The sequence below is a fragment of the Carassius gibelio genome, chromosome A5 (assembly GCF_023724105.1).
Source record: "Carassius gibelio isolate Cgi1373 ecotype wild population from Czech Republic chromosome A5, carGib1.2-hapl.c, whole genome shotgun sequence".
Taxonomy (NCBI): domain Eukaryota; kingdom Metazoa; phylum Chordata; class Actinopteri; order Cypriniformes; family Cyprinidae; genus Carassius; species Carassius gibelio.
In genome coordinates this window covers 6727889-6751362 of record NC_068375.1, presented here as the reverse complement: position 1 = coordinate 6751362, position 23474 = coordinate 6727889, and the positions used below count along the sequence as shown (strand labels likewise).

At 37.8% G+C, this 23474-nt stretch overlaps 1 protein-coding gene across 3 annotated transcripts in view; it reads left to right on the top strand.

Moving 5' to 3' along the window:
- Positions 1-386: 386 nt before the first annotated feature.
- The window catches only part of LOC127990116 (FSD1-like protein), a 39571-nt gene continuing 16483 nt past the window's right edge, over positions 387-23474 (top strand). The window contains exons 1-6 of one of the 3 annotated variants that reach the window (XM_052591474.1): positions 387-638; positions 14022-14117; positions 14578-14709; positions 16603-16704; positions 17220-17242; positions 20186-20307. In XM_052591474.1, the coding sequence (XP_052447434.1) occupies positions 543-638; positions 14022-14117; positions 14578-14709; positions 16603-16704; positions 17220-17242; positions 20186-20307 (571 nt within the window). In that variant the 5' untranslated portion in view covers positions 387-542. The remainder of the gene's footprint in view (positions 639-14021; positions 14118-14577; positions 14710-16602; positions 16705-17219; positions 17243-20185; positions 20308-23474) is intronic. The other 2 variants (XM_052591476.1, XM_052591475.1) reach the window with 2 other exon arrangements.

Below are 23474 nucleotides of genomic sequence, written 5' to 3'. Positions count from 1 at the left end.
GACCAATGTATTCTGTGCTATATATAAATGACAGTAGCTTAAAGTTGTGACTAGTTCTGAAAAATGTGTTATTATGTTGATAAACGATACAGGTTATATAATGAGAGAATAGATTTGTGAACATCAGGTTAAATGACGATATATTAACATTTAACCAGCATTACAGAAGCTACAGGTTTCATAAGACTCATACTATCATATGTCACAGGTTTTTGGGATTGCACAGCACCTGCGCTCCCAAGTTTATTTCCTAAAAGTAGATAAAGAGAGAGGAAGCGAAATCAGGATAGCTGTGATGAAACTTTGACGAGGAAGCTGTCAGTCATCTTTGTCTTGGGTGTTTGCAAAGGTGTCTTGTATCTCTATTCACTAAGAATTATTTGATTATGGTAGATATCATTGGTAATACACATTTGTGCGTGTTTCCTGGCCTTGTTGAGGCGGGGAATAAACTAGCACACAATCCGAGTGCAATCCGACTGTGTTGTCAGGAAGTGGGTCATGCCGTTGTGGGTCTTCGAAGGAGTCTGATTTAAAAGGCGATGCAGAATGTAACTTTGGACTTTTTTCAACGGGTGGTCGCTCTGTTCACCTGGCACTCAAAATTCATCTCATCTGGAGTAGCTGTCAGAGGAATCGTGAGCGGATCGGCTTTATTACTGGCCTCATAAACTCCTCAATGATAAGTGTAAGCATGTGAATGTTTCACAAAGGTGGACCTTATTGTTTGCTGGTTTCTAATTCTGCGCTCCAGGGTGTGGATCTGTGGTCGGGCAAAGAGCAAATTACAGATAGTTAGAACCAAATCTGTCACATATGTGTCTGAACTAGGTCAGCTATGGCTTCTCATGTTTCCCTTTACAGTTGGCTGTGTTGACTAAGCTTCGGGTTGTGGACCTGCAGGCTGAATGAAACAGACAGACGGGAATCTTTAGACATTTTACTGCTCTGAGTGGTAAACATCCTCAATAGAGACCAACGTCAGTGGCAATATTTCTTTAAAGGACCTGCTCACGTGATATTTACTTGGTTATTTCTTTGTTGTTCTTCACACATCACATGTCTCATTGCCTAATATTTCATCTCAAGCATGTGCTTCACTGATGCTGTTATCTCCTTGGTAAACAAGTACACTGTCACTAACTTAAGAAAAAAATATTAGAAGCATAATTATTTGGTGTGGTGTTAATGATGTGTGAATTAAAAAAAAAAAAAAGTTTGTGTTCATTTTAAGTCTGCTCCTATTCACTGTGTTTATGTTTTAAATGCATGTTATAAATCATATAGTAAGCAATTCGTACATGCAATTTTCTTTTTTTGCGTTTAATCAAATTACATCTAGTTCTCTCTGGTGACATAAGGAGGACTTCTCCAATCATTTAGTTTGCATAAAATGTTTGCATGCATTTTTGAGTGCCACACCCACATTTCAACATCCAGTAAACAGCCGATAACTACAAGTCTTCACTTACCATCTTTTCTTTTTCTATATAAGCATTACACTCACAATATGGAAGAAAAGATATGTTTAATTGCAACTTTAAGCATGTAATAGTGAGTAGTTGGTAACACTTTATGTAACAGTGTCCTTGTTACATTTACTAACCATAGCTATAGGTGCTGGTCATATGATTAAAATATCATCAAAAAGTTGATTTATTTCATTAATTCCATTCTAAAAGTGAAACTTTTATATTATGTTCATTCATCACACACAGACGGATATATTTCAAATGTTTATTTCTTTTAACTTTGATGATTATAACTGACAACTAAGGATAATCCCAAATTCAGTATCTCATTGAATTTGAATATTACTTTAAGACCAATACAAAGAAGACCAACTGAAAAGTATAAAAATGAAAAGTTTGAGCATGTACAGGACTCAATACTTAGTTGGGCTCCTTTTGTCTGAATTCCTGCAGCAATGCGGCGTGGCATGGAGTCGATCAGTCTGTAACACTGCTCAGGTGTTATGAAAGCCCAGGTTGCTCTGATAATGGCCTTCAGCTCTTCTGCATTCTTGGGTCTGGCATATCACATCTTCCTCTTCACAATACCACATAGATTTTCTATGGGGTTAAGGTCAGGCAAGTTTGCTGGCCAATTAAGAACAGGGAGACCATGGTCCTTACACCAGGTACTGGTAGCTTTGGCACTGTGTGCAGGTGCCAAGTCCTGTTGGAAAATGAAATCTGCATCTCCATAAAGTTGGTCAGCAGCAGGAAGCATGAAGTGCTCTAAAACTTCCTGGTATACGGCTGTGTTGACCTTGGACCTCAGAAAACACAGTGGGCCAACACCAGCAGATGACATGGACCCCAAACCATCACTGACTGTGGAAACTTTACACTGGACCTCAAGCAACGTGGATTGTGTGCCTCTCCTCTCTTCCTCCAGACTCTGGGACCCTGATTTCCAAAGGAAATGCTCAATTTACTTTAATCAGAGAACATAACTGTGGACCACTCAGCAGCAGTCCAGTCCTTCTTGAAGCGAGACACTTCTGACACTGTCTGTTATTCACGAGTGGCTTGACACAAGGACTGACAGCTGAAACCCATGTCTTGCATACGTCTGTGTGTAGTGGTTCTTGAAGCACTGACTCCAGCTGCAGTCCACTCTTTGTGAATCTCCCCCACGTTTTTGTTTCCCAATCCTCTCCAGGGTGCAGTTATCCCTATTGCTTTTAAACGTTTTTCTACCACATCTTTTCCTTCCCTTCGTCTCTCTATTAATGTACTTGGACACAGAGCTCTGTGAACAGCCAGCCTCTTTTGCAATGATCTTTTGTGTCTTGCCCTCCTTGTGCAAGGTGTCAATGGTCGTCTTTTGGACAACTGTCAAGTCAGCAGTCTTCCCCATGATTGTGCAGCCTACAGAACTAGACTGAGAGACCATTTAAAGGCTTTGCAGGTGTTTTGAGTTAATTACCTGATTAGAGTGTGACACCAGGTGTCTTCAATATTGAACTTTTTCACAATATTCTAAATTTCTGAGATACTGAATTTGGGATTTTCCTTAGTTGTCAGTTAAAATCAAAGAAAGATAAATAAAAAGAAATAAACATTTGAAATATATCAGTCTGTGTGTAATGAATGGATATAATATACAAGTTTTACTTTTTGAATGGAATTTGTGAAATCAACATTTTGATGATATTCTAATTATATGACCAGCACCTGTATAAGAGCCAACCAGTAGCTGACCAAATATTTTTATGATGGATTTTCATACTTGAAGATTGAAAGTTGAGGTCTGGGATAAAGGTTGAACAATAAAGGCAGGAAATGCAAGCTGGGAAAATGCAAATATTGTATATTTGACTATATAGAGTGGATCTCTGGATTGGGACCAGAAACATTTATCCTTAACTAGCATTCTCTCCAGGACCCTCCAGGACTATTGAGTGTGGTGTGGGTTTGTGGGAATTAGGGACTGTCTTACCAGAATAGTACAATCTCTCACAGTATCTCATCTGATAAGCATTTACTCCCCTTAGTTATTCATGCATATAGGGTTTCTTTAACCAGCCTCCATGCAAAAGCACTAAAAATTCTGTACAGAAACCTGTGGATGTAGTATTAATAATCCAGTGTTTGTAGGGTGAAACAACAACGGCTCTAAAAGTACCAATGTACCAAACACTGGACACTAGAAACTTGGGTTTGTGCACACTTTCAAACGGAGTATATTTCGCAAAGCTGTGTATTTGGCTTGATGTGTATGCTACAATTTTGCCTAAAATCTGAAGTATACCATGGGCTTTAGGTGGGTGAAGTGTGGCCTGTATCCCGGCTTTAGTTAGTCAGGATAGGGACCTGCTGACTTCTCCTGGTGATACGGACTGGAATTGGAAGGAGCACTCTGAGAAACTTCTGAACCCTGAGGATACACCCTCAGTAAGGCAGGGGTGGAGGACTCAGGACAGTCATTGCCAATCATTGCCCATTTTCCTGGCTGAAGTGGTGAAGGTAGTTAAAAAGTTCCCAAGTAACAAGGTGTTTGGGGTGGATGATATTAGCCTTAAGATACTGGATGTTGCTATGTTGATGATGTTGTCCTGATGGTCTCAGAGGAAACTGCTTGTGGAAGTTTTGCAATAACACAACAGTCTTTATAATCTGACGAAAACATACCACAACCATGAGGACAAAGAGAAGCATGGGTGAAATCGACTCAGATCTGAATGTACCTGGTGAGCGTAGAAAGTATGTAACATATGCAAACATTAGTTGTTGAAACATCAATCACGATCTGTTGCGTGAGATCATGTGAAGCTAGGGCTGGGTACCGAACTTCAATGCCTTTATGGTATCGAACGAAAAACTTCGATACTATGAGTATCGAAAAATTATTTATCTTTCGGTGCCAAATTTCGGTTCCAAAAGCCAAGCGGCCGTTTTTCTTTATTTTATTTTTTTTGTCAAGTGGCTGTGTCTGTGTGAGCTTGTAGCATACGTACATGTAAGGACCCAAGTTCGCCGTGATTGGCTGTCCAACACCACGTGACGTGACGGGACGGGGAGGATTTCTGAAAAAACTCGCAGTCACACAACACAACTGTAGTTGTTTTTTCTCAAAACGTTTCCGGCTACACTTTATTAAAGTCATGCCGAGTCAGCAATGTGCAACATATGCAATAATAGTATTGCAACCAAAGCCGGTGTTAATGATGCATTTGTTTGGATGAGTGTTTTGCCCTCCCTCCCTGTTTAGTTTGGTCTACTCTATTGCGTATCTTGAAACGCCCCCTTTCACGTCGTCTAAAAAACAGAGAGACAGATTTATCCGGTACAGCGAATTTCGATACTCGAAAGATGAATTAATTCTCTGTACGCGCATTGTCTGAAATGCTGCTCACAGCACGTGCTTTGAATGAGTGAGCGCAAGCTCCGAACGCGTGTGAATTGTTTAAAATGCTTGAATCAGCAATATTTAGAAACAAATGCAAACGATCGGCTATGATCCGTTTCACCCCTTCAAGCGAGTGAACAACGCGAAGCAAGTGAAGTTAGGAGTTTTACTTCACTATTCACGATAGCCCATCGGACTGGAAAACACAATAGCCCCAGGACGTGGGGCTAACGATTTTGAGAGCCCTGCACCTCAGATCTATTTGTGAAACACTGGTTTCGTTAAACAAAATAAATGATTATTTTAAAACATTGACTCAAAAGAATCATGGGTTCACTAATCTGATCATGAACTTTTATTACCGAGTCAAAGATGAGCTATTATTGAACATCTCGAATGAATAAAGACTTCAAGTTCATCTGTAAAGCACATAAGGCTATTGTTTGAGTCTATTTCATGCATGATTTGCATGGATCTGCTAACTGAATGCAAAGAGTGAGTTCTAGAAGAATGTTTGTGAGCATGTATCGCTCACTTGGGAGTAGCTAGATGAACAGCTGTTCTTTTTTTTTCAACGGAGGATCAGTTGCCCTATTGGTTAAAATCCACAAACTGTTAACTTAAATATAAAATTAAAAAATGACATAAAAACATGGGCGTTTGCGTTATGATGTGGTGGGCTGCCCCTATCCAAAAAGCACAACCAGTTGTATTAATAATGTTATCCTGAGTGTGAAGTGTTACCAGAATTTGTTTTAATTAAGGTGAAAAATAAAAGTTTTGTGTTTAATGTATTTGTGCTGATGTTGAAATGGATTTCAAAACATATGGTATCGAAAAAAGTATCGTTAGGAACCGGTATCGAAACTGAGGTATCGAAAATTGGCACCGGATCGAAAGATTTTGAACAATACCCAGCCCTATGTGAAGCACTCCCTCATGGTAATCTTTATAACATTTTGTAGTGTATTTTGTATATATTTTGTAGTCTGAGCCTGGCTTTAGGGGTTTTAGCCCTTACTGAGGATGTGAAGCAGATGCCCTTCAACCTCTATCTCTGAAAAGACCATAGCCTAAGTAGTGAATGCACAGAGATAGAAAGATAGATAGATAGATGGATGGAGACGTAAACGTTAAAATGCAATGGTAGACACTGTAAACTTACTGCTTGGCCACATATGAATATGGGACTACTGATATGTAATTCTTATATTTTCTTCATTCAACTGGTCATGACATTCAAGTGTTTGTATTTTATATGATTCCTTATTTTAGTGATAACTCCGTTTCACTTGACAAAGTTTGCGTGCTCAGTATTTATCAGGGATTAATTAGGCTACATTTACGGCCAACAAAGCAACATTTTTAGTTGGGGTGTTAGAAAATATCGATACACATGAGTATTGCTATATTTTGTTTGCCGATACTGTATCGATTCTCAAAAATGAAATATCGATATTAAAACTACATGGTAGTTGGTTCGTTTTGAGTTCGTCTCCCGACCGCTAGATAGCAGTCTTCATCTCTGACCTTAAACAGTAACAGGAAATACTAGCATTAAGGCACCGCACTATTATTAGCATTAAAAATAAAATCACTAAAAATAAAACCAATACCATTCTTTATACTTATTTACAATTGTGTTTAAAGTTTTTCTACAAGTAATATAATTTTGATAAACAGTTAACAAGTTTCACCCAAATTTAATTTCTCTTTTAATCAATGAAATGTAAACATTTTATTTCTTGGTAAATAAAAGGGATTTGCTATTAAAGGGATACTCCACCGTGTTTTCATATTAAACTGTGTTTTTCCCTTAACTAAGACGAGTTGATACATACCTCTCTCGTCTCAATGCATGCACTCAATCGCTTTGTTGCGCGGTGACACTTTGAAAGCACTTAGCTTAGCCCATTCATTCAATATGGGCCAAGCAGAGAAGCTACCAAACACCTCCACGTCTTCCCTATTTAAATACAGTTACTCGCGTAGTGTAACTCGACCTAGGACGGTAACACAAAACAAAACGTTGCGCTTTTCTAAGCGTGTAAAATGGATAACTATATTGTGTGGCGGAATACCATGGCAAGTGCTTGTAAGCACTTCGTCTTGGCGCAGTAATATCTTCACTCGTGAAAAATCCTCTCACCGGTCCCCGCTCCCTCTAGTGAAGATATTACTGTGCCAAGACTAAGTGCTTTCAAAGTGTCACCGCGCAACAAAGCGATTGAGTGCACGCACTGAGACGAGAGAGGTATGTATCAACTCATCTTAGTTAAGGGAAAAACATAGTTTGATATGAAAACACGGTGGAGTATCCCTTTAAAATTAAAACATGGAGGAAATATTGTGTGATTTATTTCTTAAAAAAATAAAGTTTTATTAATTTTTTCAACAGAAGTAGCAGTATCACATACATTCTACTAAATAATAGTAATATTTCTAGCACAATGCCTTTATGTAAAAATTTACTTTTATTTTGACGGGTCACCATGAATACCTTTAAATTGACACTGGTTTTACTCAAATGAAACGGTAAAATGCTTGTGAAGTGACTCAGAACAGTTCTGGTGATGTTGTTGATGTATTAATGTCCTCATAGAGACGACAGATGCTGAAATTACTGCAAGCGTCACGCGCTTCAGTCTATGTAGTAAACAAACCATTCATTCATTTACACAGAGACGCACAGAACATGCAGGATTCATATTTCAACCAACTTTTGCGGCTTAACATTTACAGATACTGGTCCATATTCGTTTCTTATTTATTTGGTTCTACATTGTTTTATGATTTTTTTTTTTTTCTTACTTTGTGTCATTTATTTATTTTATTTAACATAAAGGTGTATGCCATGCCTCTGAGCTTTCTTACTCATTTTGCTAATAAACGTTCTACATTTCTTATTTATCTGGTTATATATTATACATGTTTACTTAGCCTATTTTCAGTTTCGTATACCTATTTAAACTTTATGTAAGTTACTTGTTATTTTATATTAGGCATAGCCTGTCCTAGCACGGTGCATTTTTATGTGTTTTGCAAATAAAAGTTAAATGTTTTATATATAGGCTAAAGTGAGTTTGACATTGAGTTTTGTTGTTGCATTCAAGCAATTGACACAGAACTGCCGCTAATTTGAAAATTGCTTCTGTATAAAATAGAAAATTCAAAAGAAACTTAAAACAAACAATTGCTTTACGACGAATTGCAGTTATTTGAAAGTGAAAATAAAATGTGCACGCCGCTTTTACACGATATTTAAAAGCAAAGTGAGGAAAAGAGAGGGAACCTCCATGGTGATACTGGTATAACGGTGTTGTCACACGTCGATTAACTGCTGGGAAAAATTCCTCACCATCACAGCCCTGCCCTACTCAGTACATCCCTATTTGTTACTATACGAACCTGGAACGTAATACTAAAGATAACCAAAATTCATATTAAGTATAAGTTATTCTCTTTTGTAAGTGTAAAATAAAGTTAAACCCTACTAGATTCTACTTTGATTAGAAATGTCTAGTTCAGTCATGATACTTTTGATTGTGAAAACAATCACACCATAAGCTGACTGGCCTCTGCTGATTCTGCTTGCTTGCTCAACCACTGTAAATGGTCCTACAACAGGTTACTGTGAAACCCTCCACCTCCCCCAGCTCCACCTGTCTCGATCTGATACAGGATATATGTATGGCCAAAGCTTGGCTGTGAATGTATTAACAGTAACAAGTCCATATTTGCTCTGCAGAAGCGTGGATATCAAATCTAGTCTGCTAAGACCAAATATTTGCTTATCCATTATCCATACCCATTAACATGATAAAGCTATTTTGAGAGTTGTCATGATTATTTATTTATTTATTTGCATTTATGCAAGAAACAGAAAACACTTAAATACAGTAAATACAAACAGCAACCCTAGGAGATAACAGAAATTGCCTTGAAACTGCTCTTAATCACAACCTGATCCACAAAGTGACTGGATCACAAGCTTCTCCTTTTTATTATTGTCCTCCTTTGACCAGAGGTTTGCCCTTTCATTGAAATTTGATTAGCTTTGCATATGGCCATGACATAGAAACCTGCACAGGTGGCATGTGCTTCTCCTTAAAGAGAGCATATGGAGAATCCAGGAAACTTTGTTATTAATGACACCAGTGGGCATTAAATGAACTGCAGCTAGCCACTTACTGCTTATGTGCACATACTCCATAGTGGCTTGAGCAAGCATCAGCCAAAGAAGTATCACTCTCTATCACTGCATTACCTAGCAGCAGTGTTGGGAGGGTTACTTTCAAAATGTATTCCTTTACAGAATACAGAATACATGCCCAAAAATGTAATTTGTAACGTATTCCGCTACGTTACTCAATCTGAAAAGTGCAACATTTTTAAATTTGCTGTAGAGAAACAAAGACTATGAGGGTGTTTATGCAAAAGATGTTTTGCTTGGTTAAAAAAAAGAAGAATTTACAAATTTCCTTTTTCAGTTTCTTTATTTACTTTATTTTAAGTGTGAAAATACAAATATTCTGTTTCTGTAAATCTTCCATAAAAAAAATGTCCAGATAGTTACAGCTGACTATATTCACATTAATGTTCTTTCATCAAGATAGACACACTAATAACTGGCCATCAAAATAAAACCATCTCTGACTGAATGTGATGGCAAAATAATATTATTTTTTTAAGCTATGCCACTAAATATAATTTTACCATCATGAGACAATGTTATATTGAAAAACATTCTTGGTAATGTAACAACAAAAGCTAGGCAAATCAGCCTATCCAAAATGTCAAAGTTGAACATAACATAGGGAGAAAAACTTTTTTTCTAACATTTGCAGTAGGCATTGTAAGGTGTTGATTTTATATGAATGTCAGGTGAAAAAAAGACAATTGGTTTTACAATAATGAGATTGCCAATTTACAAGCTTTAAAAAAGCCTGTGAACCTAAAGACCAATATGTTTTGAGCCACCTACTCTACATGTCAACACTCCAGTAAAGTCGGTTGTATCGCAGCAGGAGAGCCTGCTCAAAGTGCTTACCTGTCATTTTGTTACGATGTGGAGTGAAAATAAGTCCTCCCTGGCTAAAAAGCCACTCGACAGGAGCACTTGATGCCAGAGTAGTATTGTACTTTAAGAAGAGGTCTCTGATCATTGGATACATCTTCAGTGAAGCCAATGACTTGTCTGGATCCTGGAGATACCTCTGCACCTCTTCCTCCGCTGATGAACTTGTCATCTGTGTTGTCTCAAAAGTGAAGAAGTTTTCATCATCTTCAGGATCACCTCCGACTGCGGCATTTCCAGTGGTGCCGACATCCTCAGAAGGCTCTTTATGAAGAAGACGAGACTCTTGGACCATTGCTGTTTTCATGGCTCCCCTCTCTTCATCAGCAAGCCACCACAGTCGAAACTTTGGGATGGTGGAAGCCGCCATCTTTGCCTCATGGGAGGCCAACACCTGCCCAAATCGAGTGTCAATGGCTTTTATAACAGCTGAGAGAATGTGGGCTGAGAACTGCACTTGGGTCAACTTTTCAGCTAACTTGGTTTTTAGGCTGAGAATGGTGGGAACTATATATCCAAAGTAACAGTTCTTTTCTCCCTGGAGCAGGTTGATTGAGTAGGCAAGAGGTTTCAGTATGGGTGTGTACTCTTTTAGAAACATTGTCTCTTGAGGATGCAGTTTGGCCAATTTCAGCTGGTCACAGATTCCATTGAGCTGACTCTCAGTGGGACTCATCAACTTCTCGATTGCATGATACTCAGAGCTCCACCTAGTCACTGAAGGTACCAAACATGTCATTTGGGCAATTTCCTCAATTGCATCAGCAGCACCTGATGAGCGATGAGCCTTATTCCAGATTGCAGCACATTTAGACATTGCACTTCTGTATAATTTTCGAGAAACACCCTGTGAGGCGGCTTTGTCAAGATCAGTTGTGGCAATAAGATTCAAGGTATACGCGGCACATCGATGGTGAGGTGGCAAAAAAAAGTTTAGCTCCTCTTCCTCTTGCTCTTCCTGAAGAACTGCAGAGACATCAGCAAACTGCACATCATCTGTGCTATCCATCTCATCATCCATTTCACAGCCTCCATATTCATTGAATGCCTTAACGAAATTGCTACCATTGCCAGTGACTGTGGAACTGACTTTGCCTTGGATCTGGAATTCTGCATGAATCTCACTATCTTTGGCAGCAATGACATCATAGGTGTAGCGGCCCCTTATCCTTTCACATGCCAACGCAGCAGACTTTCGATCTAATGTCTCTGGCTCAATCCAATGACACGTGATTCCCATGAAACTCCTATGATGAGCCTTCCATATATCTGCTGTTGTGCACACAGTTGGAACATCCTGAAGAGTTTCAGTAATTGCCTCCTTCATATTTTGAGATCAATGCGCTGCATCATTGTTTTTCTGCACATGGGTGTCCTACCCCCACTAATTCCTGCAATCATCTCACGGAATGAGGCATTCTCCAGTAAAGAAAAGGGCTGCACATCTGCAATTATGAACTCAAGAACCAAGGAGTTTACTTTACTTTGGGTGATTGCTGAGGTGCTGCTGAGTGTTGCTTGTTTGAGAGGAGGTGGGGTGGGCATGGCACTTCCTTCACCACCATCATCTGATGCCATTTCTGCTCTATGCAAGACACTGGAATGCTTCCTCTAAAATAAAGAAAGACACAAAGAGCACAAATTAATAACACTGAAATTGTTTTAGCACTATCCTGAACCCATGTTGCTAGCCAAGTGGTATGAGTATGCTATATTTACTTATTTATTAAATCCAAGAGATTTTTTGATGAAACGTTGATTAAAATTAAGAAAAAATTAATACAAAACGAAATTCACTTTACAGAAAGTCTTTGTGCTTTCTGTTTGAGGTCTCTGTGAAAGTTTTAAAGCAGTCTTTTAGTGCTGAAACACCTCATATGTGCCACTCACAAGTAAAATAAGGGTTGTTCCTTACTATTAATGCTTGGACAACACGCATACATTTCCATCAATTAATAATAACGGCCAGTGCAGTGGCTGGGATATAGCACATAAGCCTACCAACGTCCATTGCCATGGTTTTTGGAATGATTTTACTTATCGCGAAAGGAAAAAAATTAAGTTAGTCGCATAACATTGGTTAATGGAAACATCGTCATTTCAAAATCAACGTTTAGAAAAAAAAAATTGCAAAAGTTTTGCGCAAATCTCTAATGGGCACGCAGTTCGTTGATGAGTGTTATCGTGATTTCGGTTTCATACCACATTGCATATCGTTACAGACCTGGTAGCTACCTGATACAACTATGAAATAGCAAGGTGACCAGTAAAACTACAGCAGACTACTAAACCTGGCTAATTTAAAGAAAAAACATTACTCACTTTAAGATGCTTCTTCAGATTGGAAGTGGAGTCTTTGGACGCTGAAAGGAGCTTGGTTGCTGGTAAGCGGAGGTTGCATTGCACAGATATATTTCATTCTCACTCTTTTTTTAGTGTGAAATGCTGTTTAAATTTCCAAGATATAAACGCATTCTTGCCCTGACTCTGTTGTTTAGGCTCCATCTCTACCTGTAGCTGAGCTCCCACTGCTCCTCTTCCGACTCCATGTATCTGATCACGCAAACCGCACATTTTTTCGTTTTTATATTGGGGCATCTGGGAAATAAATGAAGTTTATATATATATATATATATATACGTTATTTAGAGATTGTGAAACAGAGAAGTATCCTCATGTAATCCATTGATTTCAACAATGTAACTATTCTAAATACCAACTATTTAAATTGTAACTGTAACGGAATACAGTTGCTCATAATTTGTATTCTGAATACGTAACGCCGGTACATGTATTCCGTTACACCCCAACACTGCCTAGCAGAGCCACTGAGTTGAAAACAGTGAACAAAATTGCAAACACTGCAAACTTGTGATGATTCACTGGAGAGCAAATATGAATAAAGGCTTGCCAACACATCAGAAAATGTCATACATCTGTGCCACACACTTCAAATGACCAACTCCCATCTCTTGTAGCAGTTAATTGACCTGGTATCAAAATTGATAAGGTTTGTAAGAGGTTATTTATCTATCCTTGGTGGTATTAGCTTTTAAAGATGATGGTGATAGTGCAAAGCAAATAAAGACCAATGTTATTCCTCAGAGCGTCTGATAAGTTTCCGCATGAGTTGCAATATGGGACACACTGAGAAAGCCTTAGAGGATAGAGATGACTATATATTAAATTGGGTCAAATGCTTTCTGCTTTATATTAGCACAGCAATAACCAAGGCTGCATATAAGTAGTGTTTTGAATAAAACACCTTTATAAAATATCTAAATATATTAAAATAGATTTAATAGATAACTTTTTGCATAATGTGATATAGCACATTTCCACAAATCATCTTGTTGAGAGTCTATTTCTGGGAATATAAGTGATGTATTCACTCTATAAAAGCCTGGTTCTCTTTGGCATTCATTCAAGTCTTGTATGTGTCTGTACTGCAATTCTAATACTGAGACAGTTACATCTTAAAATATAATGATCCATCTCATGTACATCTGAATCTGAATTTGTACTAAACAAAGTTAAGGTGACACAAGACAGGAAGAACTGCATGAAAGGTCAGATGCAAAATCTCAGCAGGACCAGTGCAAACTAGAGGAGCTGGAATTAGAAACGAGAGTGAGAGATTGAAGAAGTGCAATGAATGTTAAAAAGCTGGCCACATTTCAAGACGTTGTCCAGACAATGAGAGACCTCATCAAGACTTGTCTGTCATGCACGTGGAACGATGTGACGCAAGACAGCATCACTTTTCACGCAAAAGAAAAATGGGCTATCAAGGTTTTAAGTAGGCAGTTTAGCAAAACAATTGGCACTGTTGACACCTTGCCAGATACATCAGCGCATGAACAATATGGCTGCCGCTGTATCATTCTGGTGTTTAGATACCAGAGCAATCTCACAATTCTTAATGCCAATTTTAGTATCACATGAAAAATGAATAAAAGGCTAAGTAATGTAGGTAAAAATATCTTAAGGAATTGTTGAAGACAATGAAACAGTTGACAAATACAACAGAAAAAAAGCTAAATGAGCAGTGGTGTGAATTTTTTATTTGTTTGCTTGTTTTCTGCAGGATGCCTTACAGAGGATAATTGCCACATTAGCAAACAAAAATGAGGAACTGCAGAATTTCATTGAAACGCTGAATCACACTTTGGGTCGAGTTCAGGTGAGTACTCTAAAATCATAAATGAAGTTACTACATACAAACTCAGCAAAGATGTACTGTTTTCATCTGTGCACATTATATACTGCAGCTAGTCTCATTTATACCACCAGAGATGCTAGGAGATATTTCTAATTCTGATGGATAGTAACAGGTATGAAAGCTATTAACAAATAAGATGAATGCAAATAAAAATGAATAAGCTTTGTAAAATTGAGGTTAAAAATCATGGCCCAGAAAGTCTCATAATTTCTAGCTTTAATCTCATGATTATGAAGCATCTCATAATTATTTGTTATAACTATGACTTATCATACCTAGTAGCTGTGCATTTGCTTCAAGTTAAATGTTGGGAGCTGTCTACGATTACTGTAAATTTACCGGTGGTCTTATTTAAAGTCACTTATTTTCTGTTGTAAACTGAATTTTTCTCCCCTCATTTAGAAATGTTGTCATGTTTCAGGTCAACTCCACACAGGTGGTGTCAGATTTAGAGGAGGAATTTGACACGCTGTACTCCATCCTAGATGAGATGAAAGGGAGTATGACCAACACCATCAAACAGGAAACAGTCCGGAAATCACACGAGCTTCAGGTACCAGCCTTAACCAGCACTGCTCATATTATAGGCTCATAACTTTGTTTAATTTTCTGGTAAGTGTGTGTGTGTGTGTGTGTGTGTGTGTGTGTGTGTGTGTGGTTGGGCTGGTGATGTCATGGTGCTGTAACGGCAGTATTGTGCCCATCCCTCTAAGTCCACTGAACAGGAACAATACCAGAGAGAGCAATGAGCTCAGATGAGTGATCAGCACCCGTCCCATCCGTAACCACAGAGCAGTGTGTGAACACGCCACTGCTGCTCATTACTGACAGCTACAGAAACCTTTATACGACACTTTTTAAGGATTCCCCATACGAAAGGAAAATATATTTACCAATATATTTTTTTTTATATATTGTCATATATTGTAATATATTATTTTCCCTTTTCATTTTCTAATATATTATATATTTGAATACATTTAATAATATATTAATGATACATATATTATATAATATATTGCAAAATATACAAATGATTGCCACTTTCAATATATTGCAATATATTAGAAAAAATAAATATATATAAGAATATATGCCTAATATATTACATGATATTTTCCAATATACTGCAATATATTAGAAAAAATAAATATATATAAGAATATATGCCTAATATATTACATGATATTTTCCAATATACTGCAATATATTTTTGTTTCATAAGGGTCTGTTATCTGTAGCTTCTGAACGTCCTTCATGTTTCTCTAATTCTTCAATTTGTACAGATTTTATCACTATTTTTTTGTCAGTATGAATCAATCTTATACACTACTATCTAAATATTTGTCATCGACAGTCAAGCAAAGCTGGACACTGCGTTACTCTTTATAAACTGAGCTTCTCTCTGGCCATTCTGGATATTATTGTAATGCTTTTTAAAAAAGTTTTAGATGTTTTACTCGGTTTTTTACCTTCTTCAGAACATGGAATATTAAGGATGCACTGGTATAAAATTGATAACTGATTACCAGTGTGATTGTTGATATTAACATGTACTATTGTTTTTATTGTATTAAATTGACTTCACATTGACCCACATAGCAGCATCAACAATAAATCTGTAATTTACACTGTGTGTGCACCTTGTTGATTAAAATAGGAGTGTGTGTGAGATTGTTGGTCAGGGAGCTCGCACTGAAGAAACCTCAGGGGAAGTGAGCAGATTTCTTCCAGTTCAGTGGACATCTATGGTAAAGCTTTTCTGATTGCTATGTCATGTGTCTGTAGAACTCATTTTATGTGCAAGTAGAAGTGAAATGTAAAACTAGAATCTGTGGATCAGACCACTTCTTAATAGAAGCCTGTATGCTGCTTTGACTCCATTCGGCAACAGCTGGATGACTCGTATCACAACCGTGAAATCGGTCTTGCTCTGCAGTAACAGAGCAAGTGTACGGCAGATATGAGATGGGTCTTTTAATCCAGGCACAAGTGGTCACTGAAGATGCGCTGGAGACAAATGGTAATGCCAGGTGCAGTTGGTAATGAGTTACAGCTGTCCACTTGTGATCAGATCACCCGAGATTCAGGTCTTAACAGGTGGTGAGGTTTTTACAGTGAGTTACATTGATACATTAGTATGTGGTCTTTAAAGGTCATTGCATCATGCACTGAACTGATTTTTTGAAAAACAAAGATTAATTCCTGATTTGACTCCTGAATTATTCACTCAACTGCTTTGTTTTTATGGTATTAGTTTTAGTTAGCTGTAATAAATCTAATTTCCTGTCACACTCTTCCTGTGTCTTTTTGCCTGAGACGACGTTTGCTTGTGTGATTTTGCTTCAGAATGAAAATGCCCAGATTATACTGTTTGAATTAGACCGATATAATCACACACTCATTTCAGGATCACTAATAATGATAACTTTATTCTCTTCTCCAGAAGCAGCTGACCCAAAGCACCAGTGCGTTAGAGAGTGCAGAGGAACTTCTGGAGTTTGCTAACAATGCGCTGCACATTACAGATGAGGAGGATTTCACAAAGGTAGACGCATGGTCATGTTTTTGAAAAAGGATACATGCAACTCAAGACATCATTTATTTAATTCAGTAAAATGCTGGTTTTGTTGTCTTTTCAGTTTTCCATTTAATTTACTATTCCCTGTTTAAAACAGCAAGCAAAGAAAGCCAATAATTAAATCAAGAACTATACGAATCTGATTTTTCACCTACATAATGCTAATGGAAAACAAAATCTGTATTTCTATGATCTGTTAATTAAATGTGAATCTGTTACAAACTAATGTTTATATACTGTTAATCTGGTCATCAACCTGGGCTTTACATGTTTAGGAACCTGATTTACCCTCTGTGTGTGTGTGTGTTTGTGTGTGTGTGTGTGTGTGTGTGTGTTTGTGTGTGTGTGTGTGTGTGTGTGTGTGTGTGTGGTTGTGTATATCCAGTCCAGCACTGAGTTGAGTCTCATGCTTACATTTTACCTGCATGGCGATACTAACAACCTGCTGTTTCCCTCTCTTCCTCTTTATCTTCACCCTCAAGGCTGCCAGACAGATCAAAGATAGGTACAGTATATGTTCCTTTCTCTGTGTGACCACTGCATGACACACACCTTCACATAGTTTGTGTTGCACTTTTAATCTATCTCTGTGTGTGTGTGTGTGTGTGTGCGCAGATGTTAGCCATGCTTTATTTTCATTGTATGTTTACAGGGATTTTCCCTATATCTAGAATGCGTGTTGAGGCTATATTTGCTTTATTTGTGTTGGGAGATGAGCCTCAGACACTTTGGAGCAATAATACAGTAAGATCAATGTTAGTGCATGGCTAGTGAAGGGGTAGGATTATACATAAGATACATTTTCTTGAGGATGGAAATGTATATACATATAAAAGTATATACACTCACTGGCTACTTTATCACGTACACCTGTTTAATTTCTTAAGCCCCTTTCACACTGCCATTCTGGTAAATACAAGGGTAATGTGTCCCGGCAATTGTTCCCGGGTCACTAGATTTTGCACTTTCACACTGCCAGTGATTACCTGGGATATGTGCGTGCGTTCACACAAAACCTGTAAATGTCTCGTAATGACATGACATCAGGGCTAGACGTGTAATGTATGAGTTGAAAACGCTAGGCACGTTAACTTTCACTGAAGCTGGCGAACGATCTCAGCTTCAGCGCAGAAAGTGAAGAACTACCTGAACTTTGCTTCATTACAGTTTGCACGTGTTTTTTGCAAACATTGATCTGCCTTCAAAACACCTGGTAAAAGAGTCGCGCGATAATGTGCGTCATCACTACGACACACCCTTTACGGCATTAGTTCTGGCTTTTGTTCACACAGCGCTCTTTCCAGGACTGAACCTTTCAATGTTACTAGGTCCCCGACCCGGGATCAATCCTTGTTTGCGTTCACACAGATGGCGGCCCGGCAATGTTCCGGCAATTTTCTGGGTCCCAACATGCAGTGTGAAAGCAGCTTTAGTAACACAAATTGCTAATCAGTCAATCACATGGCAGCAACTCAGTGCATTTAGTCATCTAGATGTGGTGAAGATGACTTGCTGAAGTTCAAACCGAGCATCAGAATGGGGAAGACAGGGGATTTTGAACGTGGAGTGGTTGTTGGATCCAGATTGGCTGGTCTGAGTATTTCAAAAACTGCTGATCTACTGGGATTTTCACGCACAACCTTCTCTAGGGTTTACAGAGAATGGTCTGAAAAAGATAAAATATCTAGTGAGCAGCAGATGTGTGGATGAAAATGCCTTGTTAATGTCAGAGGTCAGAGAAGAATGGGCCGACTGGTTAGAGATGATAGAAAGACAACAGTAACTCAAACAACCACTCGTTACTATCAAGATATGCAGAATACCATCTCTGAACACAACACACCGAACCCTGAAACAGATGAGCTACAGCAGCAGAAGACCACACCGAGTGATGCTCCTGTCAGATAAGAACAGGAGACAGAGGATACACTTCACACAGGCTCACCAAAACTGGACAACAGAAGATTGGAAAAACGTTGCCTGGTCTTGATTTCTACATACAGACGGTAGGGTCAGAATTTGGCGTAAAGAAGATGAAAGCATGGATCCATCCTCCCTTGTCTCAATGGTTCAGGCTGCTGGTGGTGATGTAATGGTGTGGGGGATGTTTTCTTGGCACACTTTGGGACCCTTAGTACCAATTGAGCATTGTTTAAACACCACGGCCTACCTGAGTATTGCTGCTGACCAGGTCCATCCCTTTATGACTACAGTGTACCATCCTCTGATGACTACTTCCGGCAGGATAATGCACCACGTCACAAAGCTCAGATCATCTCGGACTGGTTTCTTGAACATGACAGTGAGATCACTTTACTCACATGGCCTCCACAGTCACCAGATCTCAATCCAGTAGAGCATCTTTGGGATGTGCTTGAACGGGAGATTCACATCATGGATGTGCAGACGACAAATCTGCAGCAACTGTGTGATGCCATCATGTCAATATGGAGCAAAATCTCCAGTTTCCAACACCTTGAATCTATGCCACGAAGAATTAAAGCAGTTCTGGAGGCAAAAAGCGGTCCAACCCGGTACTAGCATGGTGTACCTAATAAAGTGTCCAGTGAGTGTGTATATATATATTATACAGTTTTAAAATGTGGTAAAATTCTTTGTACATTTATGCAATTGGAATGTCAACCTTAAAACTATGGGATGTTTGAAATAAAACCTGCTAACAGACTATATTTTACTGCTATCCAGCACACTTAAACCTGTTTCTCACCATGTGAGTGGGATGTGAGTAGCTTTAGTTCTTTGGTGTGAGAAACCGTGCAAAATATTGTCTTCAATAACAAAAAAAAAAAAAAAGGTTTAATATACATATATAAAAAGGTTTTGAGAGGGGGTAATTTAGAACTATTACAAGCTTGATCCTCATGAAACCATTTGTTGAGGAAGTATAGTTAAAAATCGGCAGTGAAAAGAAACGCACTGCTAATGCAGGATATACCAAAATTGACTGAATCGTTCATAAAATATGGTTTTATGGTATATAGTAGCTCAGACTATAGTGCTTGAAGATTATTTCTCATGAGGTGCTGAAACCTTAAACTTGAGTTGATAGAACAATTCGTCTGAAGGTTTCATATATATATATATATATGGCAGCTAAAGTTTGAAAAATGGCAGGAAATTAATGTAGTTTGTAACCACCGTAGCTACAAAGAGATCTAAAGCATAAGTATAGATAACTTGACCATATTCAGTGGGATCCAAAACTGAGAGCACTTAAAAGTTTTTATTTTATTTAATTTTTAAAATAAAAGTAGTAGTAAAAAGCTAAACGTAGACTATAAACAAACTACACCACAGTCACATGACTTCAACTTCACTGCCATTAAGTTTCTGAAATCTCTTATAGATCCAGTAGTTCAGAGTGAAACGACTCGGCTGTAACTATAGTTATATTAAATAACTAAACTATGATGTTTTGCTCTTTTAGGGTCACAATGGCTCCTGCCTTCCGCTTGACTCTGAAGCCCAAAGCCACTGATAATATGAGCCACCTGATGGTGGACTTCAGTAAGGAGAGACAGCTTCTGCAGGGCCTCAAGTTCCTCCCCGGTGAGCTAATCACTCATTTAGTGATTTAATTTAATATTACAGGATCCACATCGCATCAGTGTCTCATCAAATTCCACCCACATATTTATTCAGATCTGTTCTGGACTGCTTTATCTTTGGTAACAGTGCTTGATCTGTGCAGATTTCTCTTCTGATTCAGAACAGACGACTTTTGCACTTGAGAAAGCAATATTATGAACTGCTAAATAGGCAGACAATGTATTTATGGTAAAAGGACCAAGCATTTGTTTTATAATGTTGTTACTAAGTTTTAGTATTGCAAAAACAAATGAATGGAAATATTTAGATAGGGGTCTCCAACATACATTTTCTGATTTCCTCGGCCATTTAACATTGCACATCTGCCTTTTTCCTTTTTTAAAACAGCACCTATCCCTGTTTGAAACAGAAAAAGAGCTGTGCTTTTTTTTTTTTTAAAGATGTGCGCTGAAAGTGGGTCACCTGGCACCCCTGGCTCCTTGTATTGTGGTCTGATACTTGGTGACCTGACAGTGTGTGTGTTTTTTGTTTTAGCCCGATAGGTTGAGTTAATTTAGAAACATAAAACTCAACTCTGTCCCCAGCAAACCTGCGCAGTCTGCAGAGAGGATCAGAGTTACTGTACAGCGTATACATTAGAAGTTGTGCTGTCAAAATTAGCGCGTTAACGCATTCGATTAATTTGAAATATTTAACGCGTTAAAAAAAAATAACGCAATTAACGCGGTTGCAGTTTTTTTTTTTTTTTCCAGTTGTGGCTTATGTGTGTTCAACATGCAAAGAAATATGGATAAGACCAAGGAAGGACTTTTAGACGGAAAGTTTCAGTATAAAACTCTGCCGGATTACTCTTCAGTCTGCCACAAGAAACATTACTCTTCATTTAGTCTGCCACAAGAAACAGCAACATTAAAATCATGAACTCAAATGTCATTGTTTAAAAAAAAAAAAAACAATGACTGTAACAGTGCGTAAATCAGACCTTTCTGTAACGCTAACGTTAATAAGCTTAAATGAAAATAACGAAATAATTGTGTAGCGGAGTATTTTTTGTACACAGTGCCGCGAACTGTCAATCACTCCTGTACGCGTGCATCACTGTCCTCCTCAGCTGCAGCAACTTGCGCTCTCTCTCTTCATCAAGCTTTAAAACAAAAAGGGGACAAAAAGATCATATTGTCTTTGTGCATAGGCTATAGATTAATTAGATAAATGAATATCTAAATTTGTGCCTTGCCGTCTACGGTATTTTTTTAGAACTTAGAAAAAAGATGCTGCAGCCAATGAGCAGCGAGCGGGGGCTGCAGGACGACTCAACCTCCGCAGACAGTTTTTAATGTTTATCAGACAATAAATACTCAAGATTTTGCTTTAGTATAACTCACAACGAGTTTCACACACCTTCTCCGGCCACGTTGAGTTGTTGACACTTAACAGTGGGAAAAGCGACACATGCGCTATTCACTTGTATAACTTAAGGGTGAATGGGTAATGTAGTTTCTGCTCTCGGTGGGATGAATTAGGAAGCTTGCATTGTGAAGGGCGCTCTGAAAATCGGCAGTGCAGGTAAAAGATTAAAACCTCTATTAAAACAGATGTCCAAATGAGCGTACCGGTACGCTACAAGCACGTTCTGTGCGCACGGAGAGGTGGCGGTACGCTCAAGAGCTATATTTGGAAGTGGCGGTACTGAGTACTGGTGCTTACTGGCCCACTTAAAGCACTGGCAATGACTATACTTTGGAATTTTTTTGCCGTCCACTTAGAATTCAACATGGAAATCATTTTTGTTTTTTATTGGCATTGATTGTTTTGAAATTCAAATGGTACTTACATGCCTGTGTTTTTATTTCTGTAATAAATATGGCTTTCAAGCCAACAGTTAATTTGGAGGATATTGATGGTTTATTGCAGGTATGTTGTTTACATGAGAAAATCTGTGTTACAAGTTAAACAAAAATTCCAATAAACAATCATATTTTGAATTTAAATAGTTTCTTTGTCTTGAGTTTACATTAATTATTTACATTTTACATTTACATATCCATATCCGATTAATCGCGATTAATTTTTAAAAATTGTGCGATTAATTAGTTAATTTTTTTTAATTGATTGACAGCACTAATTAGAAGTAAAGAGTGGTGTTATTTATGACTGGATGTTATCTTTGGACAGGGATCTTTAACAGGTTATTTAGGATACGAGACAAATTATGTTGAGTATATATTTTACTTTCTATATATGAACTCTCTATGCATTTTATCATCATCATTAGATCATCATTTTGAGTTGAGCAGACTAGAATTGTAAGGAAAAACCTCCCAAAACTTTTGGTTTAATCAGACTACTTTTAGATTATTTTAGTTTATCACAATGAATGGGATAATTTACTTTTATTTTTTTAAATATTACAAATTATTAACTTAAAATCTTCAAGTTGGTGGTTTCCATTGACTTCCATGGTATTATAAAATACTATCTTCAAATTATCTTCTTTTATGTTTAACATAAATAAGCAACTCATACAGGTTTGGAACGACATGAGGATGAGTAAATGAAAACTATTTTCTTTTTTGGGTGAACTGTCACTTTAAGTATACATCAAGCAATTTTCTGTTGAGTTGTAAAGATCTCTGTTCTTTCCTTTCTGTAAATATTTTAAAACAGCTTAATGTAGTTTTTCGATCTCAGAGCTTCTTCTCTTTTTCAAAAAGGCAATCTAATTAAATGAAGCTGCAGTGTGTGTTTGAACCCATGACTGCCTGTATCTGTCGAGTCATGCTGTTGTAGTAAGGAGCAAGTAGAATACTTAAGAATACTTATAATAGAATAAATAACAATAAGAAAGAAAAGTGGGAATGTCTGTCTATACTCTAACCGTGTGCTGTTCCACACTGTTTGCATCACCTGCCTGTGACGAAGTAAAATGCTGTTCCTGCTTTCACACATGACAATTGTAACAGGACTTTCAACACTGCAGAAAACATTGCCTATAAATGGTGGGCAATAGTCATGAAACACTAAAATTGGACCGTCTTTTTACAATAAACTGTACTAACAACTTAAAGGGGTCATATGACGTTGCTAAAAAATAACATTATTTGGTGTAATAAAATGTTTATGCGGTTTAAGGTTCAAAAAACATTATTTTCCACATACTGTACATT